The 19116-nt window shown below is 43.7% G+C and overlaps 1 protein-coding gene across 3 annotated transcripts in view; it reads right to left on the reverse strand.

Moving 5' to 3' along the window:
• The window catches only part of LOC134338604 (uncharacterized), a 277845-nt gene that overhangs the window by 156659 nt on the left and 102070 nt on the right, over nt 1–19116 (reverse strand). For all 3 annotated transcript variants that reach the window (XM_063034574.1, XM_063034572.1, XM_063034573.1), the window contains 3 exons: nt 15762–15915; nt 10380–13217; nt 6687–6851 (listed from right to left, as the gene is read on the reverse strand). In XM_063034574.1, the coding sequence (XP_062890644.1) occupies nt 6687–6851; nt 10380–13217; nt 15762–15915 (3157 nt within the window). The remainder of the gene's footprint in view (nt 1–6686; nt 6852–10379; nt 13218–15761; nt 15916–19116) is intronic.

A 19116-nucleotide genomic window follows, 5' to 3' on the forward strand; every position in this document is an offset into this window, starting at 1 on the left:
CAATCCTCACACTCATTAGAGGAAAGGAACAGGCAAGTATGGATGGAAAGTACAGAGCAGTGTTGCTTAGGCCATACTTGGTACCCTTCTCACTGCTGCCATCAGGAAGAAAGTCACAGGAGCTTCAGGGCTCACAGAATTTTGCAAAATTTACAGAATTGGACCAGTTCCATCTGCTGCTTCCACGGGACCTCCCTCCCTTGCAAACCTCCACCAGGTTGTTTCTCCTTGCATTGATCTCACTTTTTCTTAAATGGATCTGTATCACCTTCCTCCATTATTCCTCGTGGACATTCAATCTACTCTCCTGGCAAAGTAATCTCTCCTGAATTTCCCATTAGATTTATTAGTTCCTCTTTTTTTTGCATGCAGTCAGTCCTCAGGTTATGCTGGAGTCATTTCTGAGAACTGCCCATAGCTTATTTCTCCCAAGGCAGAAGCATCCGGTTTTGTATCAGTGTTTGTATCCTTAGTATAGTTTTTCATTTCAATGAACAATCACCCTAACTCTACCCACAATTAAACTGATGTTGATATATACTGTATTCAGTCATTAACCAGCATCACAAAACATTTTGTTATTATTATCACTAACTTAATAAATGTTATTAAAATATATGGGAGAATCTGTGCAGTCAAATTTCTGTACATCATGTCAATTGTAACAGATGAAACTCTGTACACCCATAGTTTATAGTTTTCACAAAATAATCTGCAGATGCTGGGGTCAAAGCAACACACACAACACGCTAGAGGAACTCAGCAGGTCAGGCAGCATCCGTGGAAACGATCAGTCAACGTTTTGGGCCGAGACCCTTCGTCAGGACTGAAGAGGGAGGGGGCAGGGGCCCTATAAAGAAGGTAGGGGGAGGGTGGGAAGGAGAAGGCTAGTAGGTGCCAGGTGAAAAACCAGTAAGGGGAAAGATCAAGGGGAGGGGAAGCAGGGAGGGGAATTTTTTTCCACGAATTCCAAACCTCAGTATTCAAACACTAGAAAGCAATATGACACTTTTGAAAACAACAGGAATTCTGCAGATGCTGGAAATTCAAGCAACACACATCAAAGTTGCTGGTGAACGCAGCAGGCCAGGCAGCATCTGTAGGAAGAGGTGCAGTCAATGTTTCAGGCTGAGACCCTTCGTCAGGACTCCTGGTGACGAAGGGTCTCGGCCTGAAACGTCGACTGCACCTCTTCCTACAGATGCTGCCCGGCCTGCTGCGTTCACCAGCAACTTTGATGTGTGTTGCTGACACTTTTGAAATGCAGCCACTTATAACTGGATCATGTCAGCAATTTCCCACACACATCAATGCGACAATGGCCACATCATCTGTTTTAGTCCTCTTGGTTGAGGAATAAACATTGACCAGGCCATACAGGAAACTAACGTTCCACTTACTCAAGCAACACACATGCAGACTGCTGGAGGAACTCAGCATTTAGCGTCAAAGTTTCAAGCCGAGGGTTCCATCAGGGTGTATCTTTATCCTGATGAACGATCTTGGCCAGAAACCATTCATTTCCTTCCACAGATGCTGCCTGACCTGCTGAGTTCCTCCAGCATTTTGTGTCTGTTGCTCAAGCTTTCCAGCATCTGCAGAATCACTTGTATATCTTGCATCCCATTGAAGGCTTAAAGGTTCGAAGGTTCATATTATTGCCAAAAGTATGCTTGTGGAATACAACTCTGATATTTATCTTCTCCAGATAGCCATGAAATACTGAAAAACCATGCCATTTGTTGAAAGAAAAGGCATCAACACCCCTCCACCACATGAAAAAGTAGAAGAAACAAGAAGTCACTAACCCCAAAACACCCATCCCTTCCCTCACACAAAAACAAGCATACCGCCCACCCGGAAAACAGCAGCAAGATGATCAAATATCCCAAACCCCCAACTCCAGGGCCAATAATGTCAGACCCCCAACACCCTCCCCCACAAAAAAAGAACAGCGACAATACCATCAGACCCCAGCCTCCTTTCAGAGTCTTGTAGACACAAAAGATCCCATGATGCTTTTCAAACGAGATCAAGGAAGTTATTATCAGTGCCCCGGATTCACAAAAAAAGGAGAATACTGTATCTGGTTGGTTCACTCTTGCTTAAGGATGCACTCTGTGCTCACACTGGTTACATTTAGAATCTCAATAATACTGAAATCACCTCAGAAAGACACTGGATCACCAAGATAAAGATGACCAGTTAAAGTGTGGAGTTAAAGGCAAGAGAATGATATCAAAAGGGAAAAAAAACATCAGGACATGATGGAACATGGGGGGGAATCTCCTTCACTCAAAGGGTGGTGTGAGTGTGGAACAAGCCGCCAGTGAAAGTGGTGGATGCCATTTTGATTTCAACGTTCGAGAGAAGTTTGGATAGGTACATGGACGGGAGGGGTAGAGGGGTATGGAGGGCTATGGTCAGGGTGCAGGTCGATGGGACTAGGCAGTTTAGATGGTCCAGCACAGACTAGAGGGGTTGAGGGGCCTGTTTCTGTACTATAGTTTCCTATGACTCAATGACTTTCAATTGCCAGACAACTGCACGATACATTCTAGTCTATCTGACAAACCAGGAAATGTGAATGTCTGGCTAACGTTCTGATAGACAGCAAGTGCTACTTTGCTGACAAACGTCATGACAATTACTTGCAGTTTGGCAGATGGCGCATTTAACATTAGAAAATGTCCCCGTTGGGTTTTAATTGGACCAAAACTCAACCATACTAAGGAAAGACTCATTCAGAGACAGAGCTTTATTAACAGGAGACAATTGAGGTGATTGACTCCACGGCAGCTACACTAACTAATCCCACTTCCCAGCTCTTGGCCCACAACCTCGGTCAGAGATTGATTATATTGGGGTGGTACAGTAGCACTGCTGTTAGCATAACATTATTAAAGCATCAGTGACCACGTTCAATTCTGCTACTGTCTGTAAGGGGTTTTTACGTTCTCCCTGTGACCGTGTGGGTTTCCTCCAGGTGCTCTGGTTTCCTCCCACAGTCCAAAGACATGCAGGTTAATAGGTCACCCGGATGTACTGGGCATCGCTAGATGGGGGAGAAGGGCCTGTTACTATGCTGAATCTCTAAATAGGTATATAAATTATCCCCAAGGAGAGAGAGTTGGAAAGATAGGAGTTTTATGGAGAGAACTTCAGAGCTCAGATCTGAAGACATAGCCATTGTTTGTAGGATAATGAGACTCCACGATAACAGTTAGAGGACGCAGGGTTGTGGCTATGGAGCAGTCAGTGAAGATAGCTATAGGGCAGAGGATACATTTCAAGGATGTGCTCAAAAGTCCCAGAACATTTCCACTAAGTGATGGAATTCTTGACATGACCAATTAAAATGGACCAGCACTCAGGATGGTGTTGAGAAATTCAAATGGCCAGAGAAAATCATACAAAGAGTACACCAGCTGACTAGCTATCCCCATGCTCTTGACATCAAAGCACCTCGTAAACCACCCTGGCCAGGGTTCCACATCGGACACCAGAGGTCCCACAGAACTGGGGTGGAAACAAGTCCTTGATCCCAGAGAACTGCCAGAGAAAACAAAAGGAAAAGGATAGGAAGGACTGTGTCTATGGAAGGATTGAAGTAAGTGGATAACTATTTATCTCATGTCCAGGAACAATAACTGTTTTGGCTAAACTTAACTATGCACATTAAACTGAAGCTGAATCCTTTCTACCAGCGAGTTGAAAACTGCCCCAGCTGGATTGCCTTTTCAGTTCATCCTGCCATCTGCTGGTAGAAATATGTACTACAGCATGTAGAAAACAGCAATCAGAAGCTGGTTCAATTCTCCACCTACAAGCATATCTTTTTCATATTGGAGCAGGGTTACAGAAACAAGCACAAGTTAAAGTCTTCTGCATAGTGAGAGGAGGAGGAAAGAAAAATAAGCATGCTTTGAAATCAAGTACAGCTGATTTAGAAGGAGGTGAAAGCATTATCTGATGCATTTTATCAGGTCATTTTCTGGATACAGCAGAATGTTGGAATTACGGAGTACATTTATCCCTATCTATGACGGGCAGATCTCAAAATCTAGATCATAGATACCTCGATGTCCTGAATAACTCCCAAACTTGTTTGAATAAACTTTTCTCGGGCTTCCAACAGGGTACAGGTATTGATTTTAACCAATGTTTTGCTGAGAAACTCCGCCATCTTCATCAGGGATGATGCCTAGGCATGTCTAGTCCGGGGGTATTTATACCTCCATCATCTGTCCCTGGAAAGCACTAGATCCTTTTCCCCAAACTTGTTCGTTCGTTATATGCCTCATCATATGATATAGGTGATCATGGTCTCATGACCGTGATTGTTCTTGGCAAATTTTTCTACAGAAGTGGTTTGCCATTGCCTGGTGCCAGTGGTCACGAAACTGGGGCTTGTAATATGCACCAACTGCTCATACGACCATCCACCACCTGCCCCCGTGGTTTCACCTGACCCTAATCAGCGGGAGGGGCTAAGCAGGTGCTACACCTCGCCCAAGGGTGACCTGCAGGCTAGCGGAGGGTAGTAGCACCAGACACCTGCTTTGGTAGAGACGTATCTCCACCCCAACATCCAACTCCCAAATTACCAAGCCCAAAACCCCCAAACTGGTTATGAACATACTAATTAGGAGCAAGAATAGGCTGCCCAATGCACAGTCCACTCCCTCATTCAGTAAGATCATGGCTAGTTTGATTGTAGTCTTGTCTCTATTTTGCTCACTCAATAATCTTAAAAAAGACAAAGTTTCCCACCCATATCAAACCAGTATCCAGTTTTCATCTCTCCTCCATTAGCAAATGGATGGCAATACATCACAGCCTGGTATGGAATCAACAATGGCCTTGCATGGAAAATCCTACAGAAGTAGTGGATATTGTCCAGTCCATCACAGGTAAAGCCCTCCCCACCATTGAGCACATCACCACATAACACTGGTGCAGGAAAGCAGCATCCGTCATCAGCGACTTCCACCACCCAGGACACGTTCTCTTCTCACTGCTACCATCAGGAAGGTGGTACAGGAGCCTCAGGACTCACACCACCAGGTTTAGGAACAGTTACTACCCCTCAATCATCAGGCTCTTGAACCAAAAGGGTTAACTTCACTTGCCCCATCATTGAAATGTCCCCAGAACCTATGGATTCACTTCCAAGGACTCATCTCATGTTTTTGATATTTATTGCTTATTATTTATTATTATTATTTCTTTCTTTTTGTATTTGCGCAGTATGTCTTCTTCTGCACACTGGTTGAACGCCCAAGTTGGGCAGTCTTTCATTGATTCTGTTATGGTTATTAACCAATAGATTTATTGAGCATGCCCACAAGAAAATGAATTGTAGGGATGTATATGATGACATATATGTAACTTTGATAACAACTCTGAATACATTATTTGCACCAGCAACAACTCTGACAAAATACTCAGGTCAGCATCAAGTCCCACTTCATTTATTTCAGACCAAAGTCCTCAAAGTTTGAACTTTTTGTTTTAGGGACTTCACACAAATGGGAATAATTGCAGTCTCCATCCACTTTGGTGGGAACCGGTATCAAAATAACTTTTTAACTCTCTAGTTTCACCTGTTAAGTCAGTCTTAAACATCTTGCCTGCTTGACGACAATCCTATATCTCATTTACTCTCCTCTCCTAAGGACATGAATTTCTTTCTAGCTCTCAAACTGTGCAGTTGTGCTGATATTTGTCGATACTTGGTATCTCATTCGGCTGTTAAGAATTAACTCAGACTCAAAATAAACAAGACAATACGAACAAAATCCAAAGGCAAAATCACAAACAAAAGTACTAGAAATGGAACTCCTACAATTGAGCACAGAGTGTCTGTCTGTATCTTGTTTTACGGCGGTTGGCATCCAGCTTAATGGTGCATTACAGCCACGAGCACAGAGTGCTGAGCATGAGGCCTTTAAGTGCAGACTTTCCATGAAGGAATGTGGCAGGCAACAATTGGCAGTTTGAGTCTTAAAGGGATAGTGACAGATAGCCATACTCCAGGGAACTGGAGCACTGAAACTTCCGTCTGCCACTGTCCGGTCAGGACCATGACGGAAGTAATAATGTTGGCAGAATACACCAGCAGAGACACATCCATGTCAATCACAATTCTGTCCCAAACCAACATCTGCACAGAAAGATTTCCACGATGATTCCGCTTAGTACTACAGTCGGTTACACAGCACTAAGCCATTATTGATACCTGTTGCAAGTCAGAAATGAACTACCCAGGGTTTAGTGGTAACACCTTTCATGGTGGGTTTGCCCACAGCAGGCACCAAAACTTATCAGCTCAATCACATAGAAGAGAGTACATATCGCCCATGAAGCCAGCTCCTGGCCAGGATGGAACTTACACCATAAACTGGCTTGCATATCAATGGCTGCACCAACTGCCTGCCATCCACGGCCGCACTGATCACCTGATCTCAACAGCCGCACCAACCGCCTGACGTCAACAGCCGCACCGACCGCCTGACGTCAACAGCCGCACCAACTGCATGCATAACGACAGCTGCACTGACAGATCGCCTGTCCACAGTGACACCCACTACCTGTCTGCCTGATCCTCAGCAGCACCCACACAACAACCCACTTCCATCACGCAGACACCAGTATCACACTTCATTGTGAAAGCTAGCTCTTACTGCTTTGTGGACTGGACATTTGCCCCACTGTAGTTCGCGTCCAGAGTGGGTCTTCTCTTCATTTTGTTTCTTGCCCTTTACAGCCAGGTGAAGCATATCCCCAATTGACCGCCTCGTGGTCTTTCGGAAATCCACACTTGGTTCCTTTTGTACAGGCTGGGAATCCTATCGCACACAAAGCCAGGTAAGTGGTATCAGAAAATGACATTTAAACTCTGTGTTAACAGTACGCACATCGCATATTGTTCAATGCAAATAGTTAAGAGAAATGCAGGTGCCACTAATGCAACATTACTTTCGTTCTCAGTAATTACTCCTCCCCAGCAACACACACAAAATGCTGGAGGAACTCAGCAGGTCAGGCAGCATCTATAGAAAAGAGTAGATAGCTGATGGTTCAGGCCAAGACTGGAATAGAAGGATCAGACTGGAATAGAAGTGGGGTAAAAGCCAGAATAAAAAGGTGGGGGGGGAGGGGAAGGAGGATATTCATGCTATCAGGATGGAGGCTACCCAGATGGAATATAAGGTGTTGCTCCTCCACCTTGAGGGTGGCCTCATCTTGGCAGAAGACTTGTCCCCATTTACGAAGTTAAACCCAGGGGCGTGGGACATAGTGTATGGACATAACAAAGAACTTCATTTCCCAGTGGGCAATACGGGTGGTTCACCCAGAACTAGAAGAGAAGTTGGTAAGCTGGTTGCACACACTTGTGTCGAGCTGCAAGCCACTAACAGTGAAAAACTGTTTTACCACGCTGTTTGTACCTATTAAGAACAAACATAACAAACTCTCCGGCAATGCAGTGATATTCAAAACTGAGCAATTGTAGTGATTAAACAAATTAGTCCATCCAAATCTTTGTCGCTGGGAAGACACAGAATTCAAGATAGACTGCTATGTATGAATAAAAGATATCCCTCTAGCCTCTGGCAATGCAGGAGATGACAGTGGCCGAAGATGGTCTGACCTGGGGTTGGAGAATGACGTACGTGCATTTGAGAGGAACGGGGACTTCTTTTGCTGTTGTTGCTTGTTGTGTTCTGCAGAGCAGGTTGGGCACGCTATCTAGGTTCCAGACCATGAGGCGACAATTGCAGGCCGCCCTCATCACATCACTGGGTTATTAATGTTTGTTATTAATGCGAACGACGCGTTTCACTGTACGTTTCAACGCACATGTGCTAAATAAATGGATCTTAACCTGAATCTGAATTTGGTTGTAAGCAAACCAACCCTCTTAATCGGGCACCAGCAGACACACTTGTATGTCTACAATGCATTCACAGAAACACCCAAATGGACTTCATTACAACTCTGTGGCAAACAGATTTCTGAATGACTTGGCAATGATGCATGTTATTTCCACCCTCCCCCCCACCATCTGTTCCCCATTCCGGCCTCTTACCTCTTCTTACCTGCCTATCACCTCCCCCACATCCCCTCCTCCTTCCCATTCTCCTCTCCTATCAGATTCCCTCCTCCCCAACCCTTGACCTTTCCCACCCACATGGCTATCACCTTCCAGTTATCCTCCGCCCCACGGTTTTATTCTGGCATCTTCCCGCTTTCTCCTCAGTCCTGAAGAAGGGTCTTGGCTGAAACCAGCATGGAGATCTCACAAAATCAGAGCAAAACCGTAATTGAACCAACTTGGTAGATAGTGATGAGAAAGGAAAATTAAAGAGAGTTACTTTGCAATGCGATAGGAAGCTACACTTCGAGTGCTATGTATAGGTTTGGTCACCCTGCTACAGGAAAGATGTTATTAAATTAGAAAGGGTGCAGAGACGATTTACCCAGAAGTTGTTTGGATTTGGGATCCTGACCTACAAGGAGAGGTTGCATGGACTAAGATTTTGTTCCTTGGAACGTAGCAGATTGAGGGGTGACCCGAGAGAAGTATAAAATACCGTGAGGTCCACAGGTAGGTGAAGGTCATTATCATCATTATGTGCCGTGTTGTATGACGTGGGTGATCACGGTCTCATGATCATGATTGTTCTTGGCAAAATTTTCTACAGAAGTAGTTTGTCATTGTCTTCTTCTGGGCAGTGTCTTTACAAGACGAATGACCCCAGCCATGATCAATACTCTTCAGAGATTGTCTGCCTGACGTCAGTGGTCACATAACCAGGACTTGTGATGTGCACCAGTTGCTCACACGATCATCCACCACCTCCTCCCATGGCTTCATGTGACCCTGATCGGGGGGTCTAAGCAGCAGCTACACCTTGCCCAGGAGTGACCTGCAGGCTAGCGGAGGGAAGGAGAACCTTACATCTCCTTTGGTAGAGACCTATCTCCACCCCCACCCAAGAGGAAGGTACATAGTCTTCCCAGAGATGGCTTAAGATCATAGGTAAGAGATTTGAAAGGGACATCAGGGGTGGCTTCTTAATGCAATCTATGGAGTTTTTTAGTAATGCACTGCCAGAGCTACTGATTGAGACAGGCACATTAGCAACAGTTAAAAATGATCTTGATCAGCGGTTCCCAACCTGGCGTCCACGGACCTCTCGGTTAATGGTAAGGCTCCTTAGCATAAAAAAGGCTGGGAACCCCTGATCTAGATAAATATATGGATAGGAGAGGTTCAGAGGACTATGGGCAGATGGTTTGCTGAACAACACGGTCAGTACGGATAAGATGGACCGAGGGGTGTGACTATGACGAGGAAGAGAAGGAAGAACATAAAGGGGAAAAGGAGGAGGAAGGGAGGGAGAAGCAGGTAGTGGGGGAGAGGTGAAGTGAGGGAGAAATGGAAGAATGAGAAGGATGTAGGAGAAGGAGAGGAGGGGCAGGGGAAAAAAGTCTACAAACAGCCCACGCTCAGTGTCTTTCGATTCAGGCTCTTGTGCAGAAACACCACATTGGAATGAAGATCCTGACTGGGATTCTTCATACGTTGGAGAACTTCACACCAGAACTGTAGCATTGACTAAATTTGGAAACCTCAGGGAAGATAAATAAACCAGGATTTTGTGGGGAAGCCACATACATCAAAGTTGCTGGTGAGAGGCACAGTCGACGTTTTGGGCTGAGACCCTTCGTCAGGACTAACTGAAGGACTAACTTCCTTCAGTTAGTCCTGACGAAGGGTCTCAGCCCAAAACGTCGACTGTGCCTCTTCCTAGAGATGCTGCCTGGCCTGCTGCGTTCACCAGCAACTTTGGTATGTGTGGCTTGAATTTCCAGCATCTGCAGAATTCCTCGTGTTTACGTTTTTGTGGGGAATCTAGTTCTCAATGTAAAAATACTCAAAACGTATAGATTTGGCAACCTTCAAGATGTTTTTATTTATACCACATACAGTGATTATAGTAAATGGCTAAATTTTATAAGAGTTATTCAATCAGCCAAGGTCAATTTAATAAGGTCTTCCCACTAATAATATGTTAACATTCTGGTTTCTTTGTTAGTTTTTTTTGTACAGAAGGTTGTTGGTTTGGGGAGTTTTATTAGTTTTTTTATGCAAGGGAGGGAGCTGTTTGATGCTTTTCTTTGAATGACCTCCATGGTTTTGTTTCGTGGCTGTCTGGAGAAGATGAATCTCAGAGTTGTATATGGTACACATGCTTGGAAAATAAATGAACCTTTGAACCTTCAATCAATGATTTAAAATAATAACACCTTACTGCCTACTTTGCCTGACTGATTAGTAATCCAGGTGTATTTGCTAATGGACTTACCATCTTATCCTCCACCGTTGACGGCAATCTGTGCTTTGAAATCTCTGTGCCACGGTGTTGAACTCTGTCAGATGAGTTGCTCCTTCTTCCTTCATAATGCTTATCGTCTGCTGATGTACCTTGCTGGTTTATTATAAGCCCATCGAACGCTTTTTGTGTCTCCTTGTGAACTTCTATAGGTCTTGACTTTTTAACCTCCGAAACAGAATGATGCGGCTCTTTAGGATGGACTCTTGATATTCGAGGAGAATTCTGGCCAGAGTGTTCTCCACGGTGTTTTGTCCTGCTTTCCACTTTCACGTGCTGCTCGCTGTCTACTGACATCTCAATGTACTTTTCTTTCTCCGATACATGTGAAGAACCATAAATAGGCCTCCTTGAGCTGTCCAAGTCATCCAAGAAGCTGGTTTTACTACTCAGGTAATGACCTTCCAGCGTTTGGTTTGAACTGTCCATCGCTGCCCAAGTTACGAAACTTGCCTCATCACTCCAGTCCTTTTTGCGGCTTGGCACCGGTTCCCACTGATCATCCTTTCTAAATTTCACTTTGTCCCTGCCAGCATCAGTCATTTGCCCACCTCCAAGCAGATCAGACTGTTGCAAGTCACTGTACCCTGGAGAGGCTGGAGATGGTTGGCTTTTCCTTTTCTCATGTTTGTGCCGTCTAATTATATTGGCTATTGTGCTGGTGACACCATCCATTTCTTCGCTTCCTTCACACTCTGACTTCTGGCGAGTTGAAGAAACATTCTTCCCCACCTCTTCATATTCACAGTAAGCTGAGTAAGGTCTGCTTTTCTTCTTTTCTGTGAGACTTTTTTTCAAGTCAGTGTATGTGTCATCATAAACATCCCTTTTAAATTCGGCATCATGATGTTTCTTGTTTTGATCATTTCGCCTAGAAGTCTTCACTCCTTCTGAAAGAGGTGATAAGGTATTTTCAGTTTTTGTTCTCGTAGACCTGCCACTGGTTGGTTTTGAACCAGACATCTTTTGGAGAGAATCCATTGGCCTTGATGTTTCTTTTGAATAATCAGCCATCAGAGCATCTAGGTCAAGGATGTTATGATGCAAAGCCTTTTTATTATGCTTATCAGAAGTAACTTTTCTTCTGCCTGAAGGGGAAGATGTTCCAAGGTCTTGATCAGCAAATTTTGTCAACTTTGGTGTTCTGTGTTCTTCATAACCTTCTTGAAGAGTTTTGGAATGATGGCTATCCTTTTTATCATGGTAATGGAAACTTTTTGACTCTTCATCAATTTTTCTTTCTGAATTTTCTTTTCTGTATTCCAACATCAAAACATCAAGATCCAATACACTATGGCTTTTGCGTGGCAAACTGCTCCTTGTCTTTTTTGATTTCTCAATATCTGCTGTTTTCGACCTTCTCACAGGCGATGTTACATGGGCTTCCTCTGACACATTATCCATTCCACTTGTCAGTGGACTGGAAAGAAACTCTTCAGACAACAAAGTTGATTTCTGCTTTTCTGGAGTGGAAATCTTTGGATAACCTTTGGAGTACTCCTCAAAGAAGCTCTCTGACTTCCTATTGGCTGAAACTTGTTTTTGGTAGGTAGCCTCCGTTGAAAAATCAGTCACTTGATCAGCTGCAGAGTTGGCTCCTGTCGAAAACTTATTGCTTTTCTCATTCCTTCTTGCTCTTGGAATGGCCTTCCGATAGATTTCCAAAGTTGTGTCATCTTGAAACCAACGTTTAGTTTCTTTCCCCGCCTCAGTATCATCCCTGCCGTCTGGAAGCTTTAATCCAGTAGAGGGCAGCATTTCCTGAGTGGTTGAGTCAATGTATGTTTTCTCAAGATACCTCGAGCTACTTTTTGAAGTAGCTGTGTCTGGGTTACTGAACGAGCTATGCCGTGTTACTCTCAGCAGCTTCTTTCCAACTACACCCGTTTCCAGCATTGCCGAGTTTGGCATCTTTTCATGAGATTGCCGAATCTGAACAGCATTAGGCACCTCAGCTCCTTTGACTTCAGAATTTGGTGCAGATGAGGGCGACTGTGATAAACGGCTGGCGTCAGTGGGATGTGGCCGATACCAGCGCCTCCTGAAACTGCTGTCCTTTCCTTCAGGTTTTGTTTGGTCAGTCACAATGTACGACTTCCTCACCTTCTGTGCCTCAGCCTTGTCTTCAGATGTTGCAGGGAGAGAGGACCGAACTACTTTTTCACTTACTTTTTGCACGGTATCAATTTTATCATTGCTTGCAGACGACAGAAAACTGGAAACATTTAGTTCAGTAACCTTTGAGGAGGAACACCCGGGATCAGATTGTTTCTCTTTTTCAAAGCACGTTTTTTCTTTCCCCTCCAAAGAGTTAGCTTCGAGCTGCAGTGATTTTGTTTTCTTCACCTCTTGTTCACCATGCACGATGTCGACTGTTGTTTTCATTGCTGTGTAACTCTTTGACCTGGATCTTGAAGCTTGTTCTGGTCTTCTATCCTTATCAAGGAAGGAATTCAGTGAATGGGAGGAACTATCCGGCGCAACAGACTCTGGTTCCTGAAGGTGTTGCATCTCTCTTTCAATTATAAACATTCTTAGAGATTTTGTGTCAGAGTCACTTTTCTTTCCATCTGAACTTTGGGAAGTAGTTTCGCTCATTGAGGAAACACTATCAGCTGCATTGGTTGTGTTTACTTGGCCCTTTGTCTCCTTCATCCTGACAAAACTGTTTCGTCTGCTGATTTTCTCAGAGCTGGGTTTCTCGTCTGTGATCCCTTTTTCCAAACCTTTGCTCACTTTCCGCAACGACTTACGCCGGCTCCAAGTGAGTTCGGTGTCAGTCTCCATCAAGTGTGTTTGGTCCTTCTCTGCCTGAAATACAGATAAAGAAGCAAAAATCGATCAAGGGGAGAAGTGGATGACGCCGCCTGGTGCTTTCCAACAGGCAATCGATAAGATTGCACAGGTACAGGTTTTTGAGAGGTGATGAAATTGGAAGCAACCTTTTAGTTTAGACAATAAAGTGCTGAGAAAGAAAGAGATGTGCACTGTCTTGTTAATGAAGAGACAGAGTCTCTCAGATAATTAGTATTTAGTTCCATAAACGCACTGATGAAGGATCAGCAAATAATGTGAATACTTACTGCCCATTACGCTGTTGGTGTTTAGGGCAGCAATGAAAATCATCTATCTCTGGTGTTCATCATGTCAACAGCTTCCTCTCAGTTTTCACTACTGTCAGTTACACAAGTCCCGGTGGAGACTCAGGAATACCGTCACACTTAGCTATAGAAGGATTCTTCATTGGTGTTTCCATAACAGTTTTGTTTTACCAGTCGGGGTTGTTAGCTCTGAGCTGAACCCCCTGAACCTGGAGGACAGGTGAACCACTCTTCGTCTGACCTCTACCCTTTGACCTGTTTGGCATGGGTGACCCTACCAAGAACCAAAGTACAAAGCCCTGACTCCAGCCAACATACTTCTCCAGTTCATTGAGGTATGCAAGCCTTCAAACCCAAGGTTGTGGTCCTCTCAGAGGAAATAATGTGAAGGGGAAATTTAAAAATATATCGAGACACACTGAGAGACAAAGTGATTGGGGTCAGATGGAAGCCAACATAGGACACTGTGAGGACATCCACAATGAATGGAAGTTTGATCAGTCCACTTTCTAAATGATGAGTGCAATGTGAACAGAGGGAATTTCCACTTAACATGGACACAAGATATGAAATGGGATTTGGAATTAGTCTATTATTGTCATTTGTACCTAGGTCCTCCAAGAGGAACACAACCTTGTCGCAGGATTTGGAGGCTTGCATGCCTCAATGACCCAGAGAGCTACACTGGCTGAAGTCAGGACTGTATACGCTGGCTCTTGATAGGGTCATCCATGCCAAACAGGTCAAAGGGTAGAGGCCAGACTAAGAGTGGTCCACTGGCCCTCCAGGTTTGGGAGTCCAGCTCAGGGCTAACAAATCTGACTGGTAAAACAAAATTGCTATGGAAACAGCAATGAAGAATCATTCTACATTTGAGTGGCCATGGACAGACAGACAGAGAAGTAGGACCTTCATTGCTGCCCTAAACGCCAGTGACATATTGGGCAGTAAGTAAGTTGTACCAAGGTACAGTGAAAAGCTTGTCTTGCATACAAATGATTACACAGTGCATGGAGGTAGTACAAGGTAAAACAGTAACAGAATGCAGAATAAAGTGCAAAAGCTACAGGGAAAGTGCAACACAGGTGGACAAAAAGGTACAAAATACCATCAAGGACAGAATAAAAAGCCCTCCCAGAATAAAAACCCTTGCTACAGAGCTGGTGCGTTCACCAGGAATGAGGATCAAATAATCTATTTCCAACTCAGGAGGGCATGTGCATTTTGGAAGGGAGTTTGCAGGTGGAGCCATTCCCAAGTACTGCTTCTCCAGTCCTGAACAACTGGTAGGAAAGTTAAAGGGGAATTAATTCTGCTAAACAAGGAAACTGGAGCAAAAATAAAGGTTAAATTTAGAACACGCTGAATGACACTGTTAAATGGGCTACTCAACTGTCAACACACATGACACAAGCTATTCATCTTCTCAGCCAATGTTTATTGTAAGCCCTGCCTGTCTGAGTTCTCCAGATTCTCATCTGTAACAAACATGGCCAATCGGTGCTCCAACCATCACACTCGATATTTGGGTTGAGACCCTTCTTCAGGACTGGAAAGTAAGGGGGAAGATGCCAGAATAAAGAGGTGGGGGGGGGGGGAGGGCAAGCAATTCTCCTTTCAAAGTATGTTTCACGTCCCAGAGAAGGGTCTTGGCCCAAAACGTCAACTGTTTATTCATTTCCATAGATGCTGCCTGACCTGTTGTGTTTCCTCCAGTGTCTTGTGTATGTCGACATAGAAAACTCACTTGTAACATAACATCAATGATTATCCAAGTTATGACAACTTGTTTGGTGCTAAATTAAAATTAAATATGAAGAGTTAATTACCCATATACAATTTAGGAACAGTAAGATCTATTATTTAAATTATACCTTTCAGTAATTCAAAAGGTGACAAATACTTTGTTGTGCAACGATTCCCTCATAAACTTAAAACTTGACTAAGCAAGAGATTTTCCTGTTGTATGTCAACGTCTCCAAGATCTACAAACCTACCCTGATTTGATATTAAGAACACTCACTGCCGCTACTGAGCATTCAGGACTTTCTCAGTTCTATTGACAAGTTTACTGGGGTCAATGTGTGCTTTACAGATGAATCTGAGCTGCTTTAGTCATCATTAAAACCTACTGTTCCAAGTTGGGCACGGCTGTGTCAATATACCAGGCTGACACCAAACTAAAGATTTTACTGCCTTAGTGACACAGAGCTGGGTTTGCTTCGGAATGGCAGCAGAATGCACAAGTCATTACCAGGTCTCTTTCAACTTCATTCCTTTTGCTGAGGCTTCCCCTCCCTCTCTGTTCTGGGGTGCTCTGCAAAACTGAGCGTTCCGGAGATGAAAAGACAGTCACATCCACCTGCTTCTCAAAGCGACCTTCGTCGCCAACTGCTCGCGTCTCAAACCTGTTGGAAAAAGGTTTAGACTACCATGAATCAAACTAATTTAAATGTGAAATAGCCTTTACACAGTGACCAAGAGAAATGGCCAACACAGATCTCATGGTAAAGCCAAAGCAATACTATTTTTGAGAGAAGAAAAACAGTTTTTCACAGCTCTCTTTTAACTACTAGGATTTAGAGGCACAATAGACAATAGACAATAGGTGCAGGAGTAGGCCATTCGGCCCTTCGAGCCAGCACCGCCATTCACTGTGATCACGGCTGATCATCCACAATCAGTATCCAATTCCTGCCTTATCCCCATAACCTTTGATTCCACTATCTTTAAGAGCTCTGGCTCAGAGTTGTGACAATCCTCGTGTATTTGGCATGTTCTGGATTTGGTTAAAGGATGTGGGGAGCTCATCTCATTGAAACTTACTGAGCCTTGATAAATGAACGTGAGGACAATGTTTCCGCTCGGAGGAGAGTCTAGCATCCTCAGAATAAAGGGACGCCCCTTTAGAAATGAAATGAGGAGCAATTTCTTCAGCCACAGAGTGGTGACTCCGCAGAATTTGTTGCCACAAATGGGAGAGGAGGTTAAGTTATTGGGTGTGTTGAAGGCAGAGATTGAGATTGATTAAAGGGTTAAGGGTTACAGGGTGTAGGCAGGAGGATGGGCTGAGTAATATAAATATCTGCCCTGACTGACTGGCAGAACAGACTCGATGGTTCAAATGGCTTGATTCACTTCTTTTTTCTAATGGTTTTATATGTTTGTACCAAACATTTCCCAATACAAAAAAAACACTGTTCCACAACATGTTGTTACATGATTAGGATGTGAGTTAATAATCTATTTACTACCACACCAATCTGAGTGTTTAAGGAAATGGATACCACTGAAACAATGAAGGTTATTACTAGGTCTGAATGTGAGGGAAAATTACTGATAAGGAAGGTCATTGAGAAAAAGTGAGGCAAAACAACTCAGAGAACAATGACTCAGTATTGGGCTTTATTGAGACACAATAACTTGAAGAGGTTTCTAGTGTAGGTCCTGAAGTGTATCTAAGTTTGACTATATACATTTCTGTTCCTCACACAGCTTCTCTTCATATTAAATTTCAAAGTTCAAAGTACATTTATTGTCAAAGTATTTATAACAATATAAATACTTGGCACGTGGCCAAATGGTTAAGGCATTGGACTAGCGATCTGAAGGTTGTGAGTTCAATCCCCAGCTGAGGCAGCGTGTTGTGTCCTTGAGCAAGGCACTTAACCGCACAGTGCTCCGCGACGACACCGGTGGCAAGCTGTATTGGCCCTTGCTCTTCCCTTGGACAACATCGGTGTTGTGGAGAGGGGAGACTTGCAGCATGGACAACTGCCGGTCTTCCATACAACCTTGCCCAGGCCTGCGCCCTGCGCCCCGGAGAGTGAAGACTTTCCAGGTGCAGATCCATGTCCTCGCAAGACTAACGGATGCCTTTAATATAGATTATACAACCTTGAGATTGATCTTCTTAAAGCCAGTCACAAAACAAAGGAACCCATTTTAAAAAGACCGTCAAACACCCAACATGCAGAGAAAAAGAAAACAAATTATGTAAGCAATAAACGCAAGCAAATAGCATTCTGAATTGAAGCCCACAAAGAGAATCTGTCCACAGACCCTTAGTCTGGTGCTGAAACGAGTAAAGCTCACAAAGAGCTGGAAAGGCTTGCCCCTCGCCTTAGGCCCCGTCACCCTGACCTTTTCAAACTTATCAAGCATAACGATGGGGAAAAAAAAAGAAAAATAGCATCACCTAAGACTTAATTCAAATTTATAATTAATAAATATTTCTATACCAACACATAAGAGTCTTTGTAAATTGATTATGTATGGTCAGTCAGTAGCGTAGCGGTTAGCACAACGCTTTACTGTACAGGCAACCCGGGTTCAATTCCCACTGCTGCTTGTAAGGAGTTTGTACGTTCTCCCCGTGACCACATGGGTTTCCTCCGGGTGCTCCGGTTGCCTCCAACAGTCCAGAGACGTAACGGTTGGTAGGTTAATTGGTCATTGTAAAGTGTCCTGTGATTAGGCTAGGGTTAAGTCATGGGATTGCTGGGCAGCATGGCTCGAAGGGCTGGAAGGGCCTTTTCTGCACTGTATCTCAATAAATAAATAAATTATCTAAAAGAATTGGGGAGGGGTGTTGGTTATTCAAAAGGAATTAAATTTGCCAATTCACAATTTGCTTTCACAATTCCAAGTGATCCAACAATTACAAGAGAAGGAATTTGTAGAATTCTATGCATACAGATTTTCAACCAATAGATCTTTACATAATTAATAAAATTATGATGGATCACACTGCACAGGCTACTTCACTCCAAGTAATTAACAGTTTTGTCAGTTCTTGGACTGAAATAACATTTTGTACACACAGAAACTATTGGAAGGATTGCCCCACATGCTGAAGGCAGGCTTATAAGCTGTCACGAGAGAAACTGATAGACGAAATGAGTACTGACTGGGTTACTATTTATCTGAAGTGCTGTTAGCAGCAGAACTTTCAAGTAACTCATCTCAACACTGTAAATAATGGCAATTTATGATAAATGCAATTTTAAACAGAGTACTAGAAGCCCAATAGCGATGGAACTGATGAAATCATGGTTAAATTGAGAGAGACTAACTTGAAACATTAGCCAGCCGGTGGTGTAGTGGCATCAGCACCAGACTTCCGGTCCTGGGTTCGAAATTGGCCGGCTCCTTGCACGCTTTCCATCTAGGCCGGGTTGAGCGTTAAGCTAGCAACTCGGCCTAGTAAAAACAGACAAATGCTAAGGAAAAGGGGAAAAAAGAAGCCGCCCAATGCGCCACAAGGAACAACAGCAGCAATCTGAAAAAGGCCATTCAAGACATCTAGCCCCAGAGACGCAGGTAGCCAACAAGTGAAAGGCGTAAAGGAAAATGTATGTGGTGTTCAGGGATGCATGATATGTATGGTATGATAGTCATGGGGGATTTCAATATGCAGATGGATTGGGAAAATCAGGCTGGTGCTGGATCATAAGAGAAAGAACTTGCAGATTTTTTTTAGAGCAGTTTGTGGTCGAGCCCACTAGGGAAAAGGCAATCCTGGACTGGGAGTTGTGTGAACAACCTGATTTGATTATGGAGCTTAAGGTAAAGGAACCCTTAAGGAGACAGTAATAATAATATAAAAT

The sequence above is a fragment of the Mobula hypostoma genome, chromosome 27, assembly GCF_963921235.1.
Source record: "Mobula hypostoma chromosome 27, sMobHyp1.1, whole genome shotgun sequence".
Classification (NCBI taxonomy): Eukaryota; Metazoa; Chordata; class Chondrichthyes; order Myliobatiformes; family Myliobatidae; genus Mobula; species Mobula hypostoma.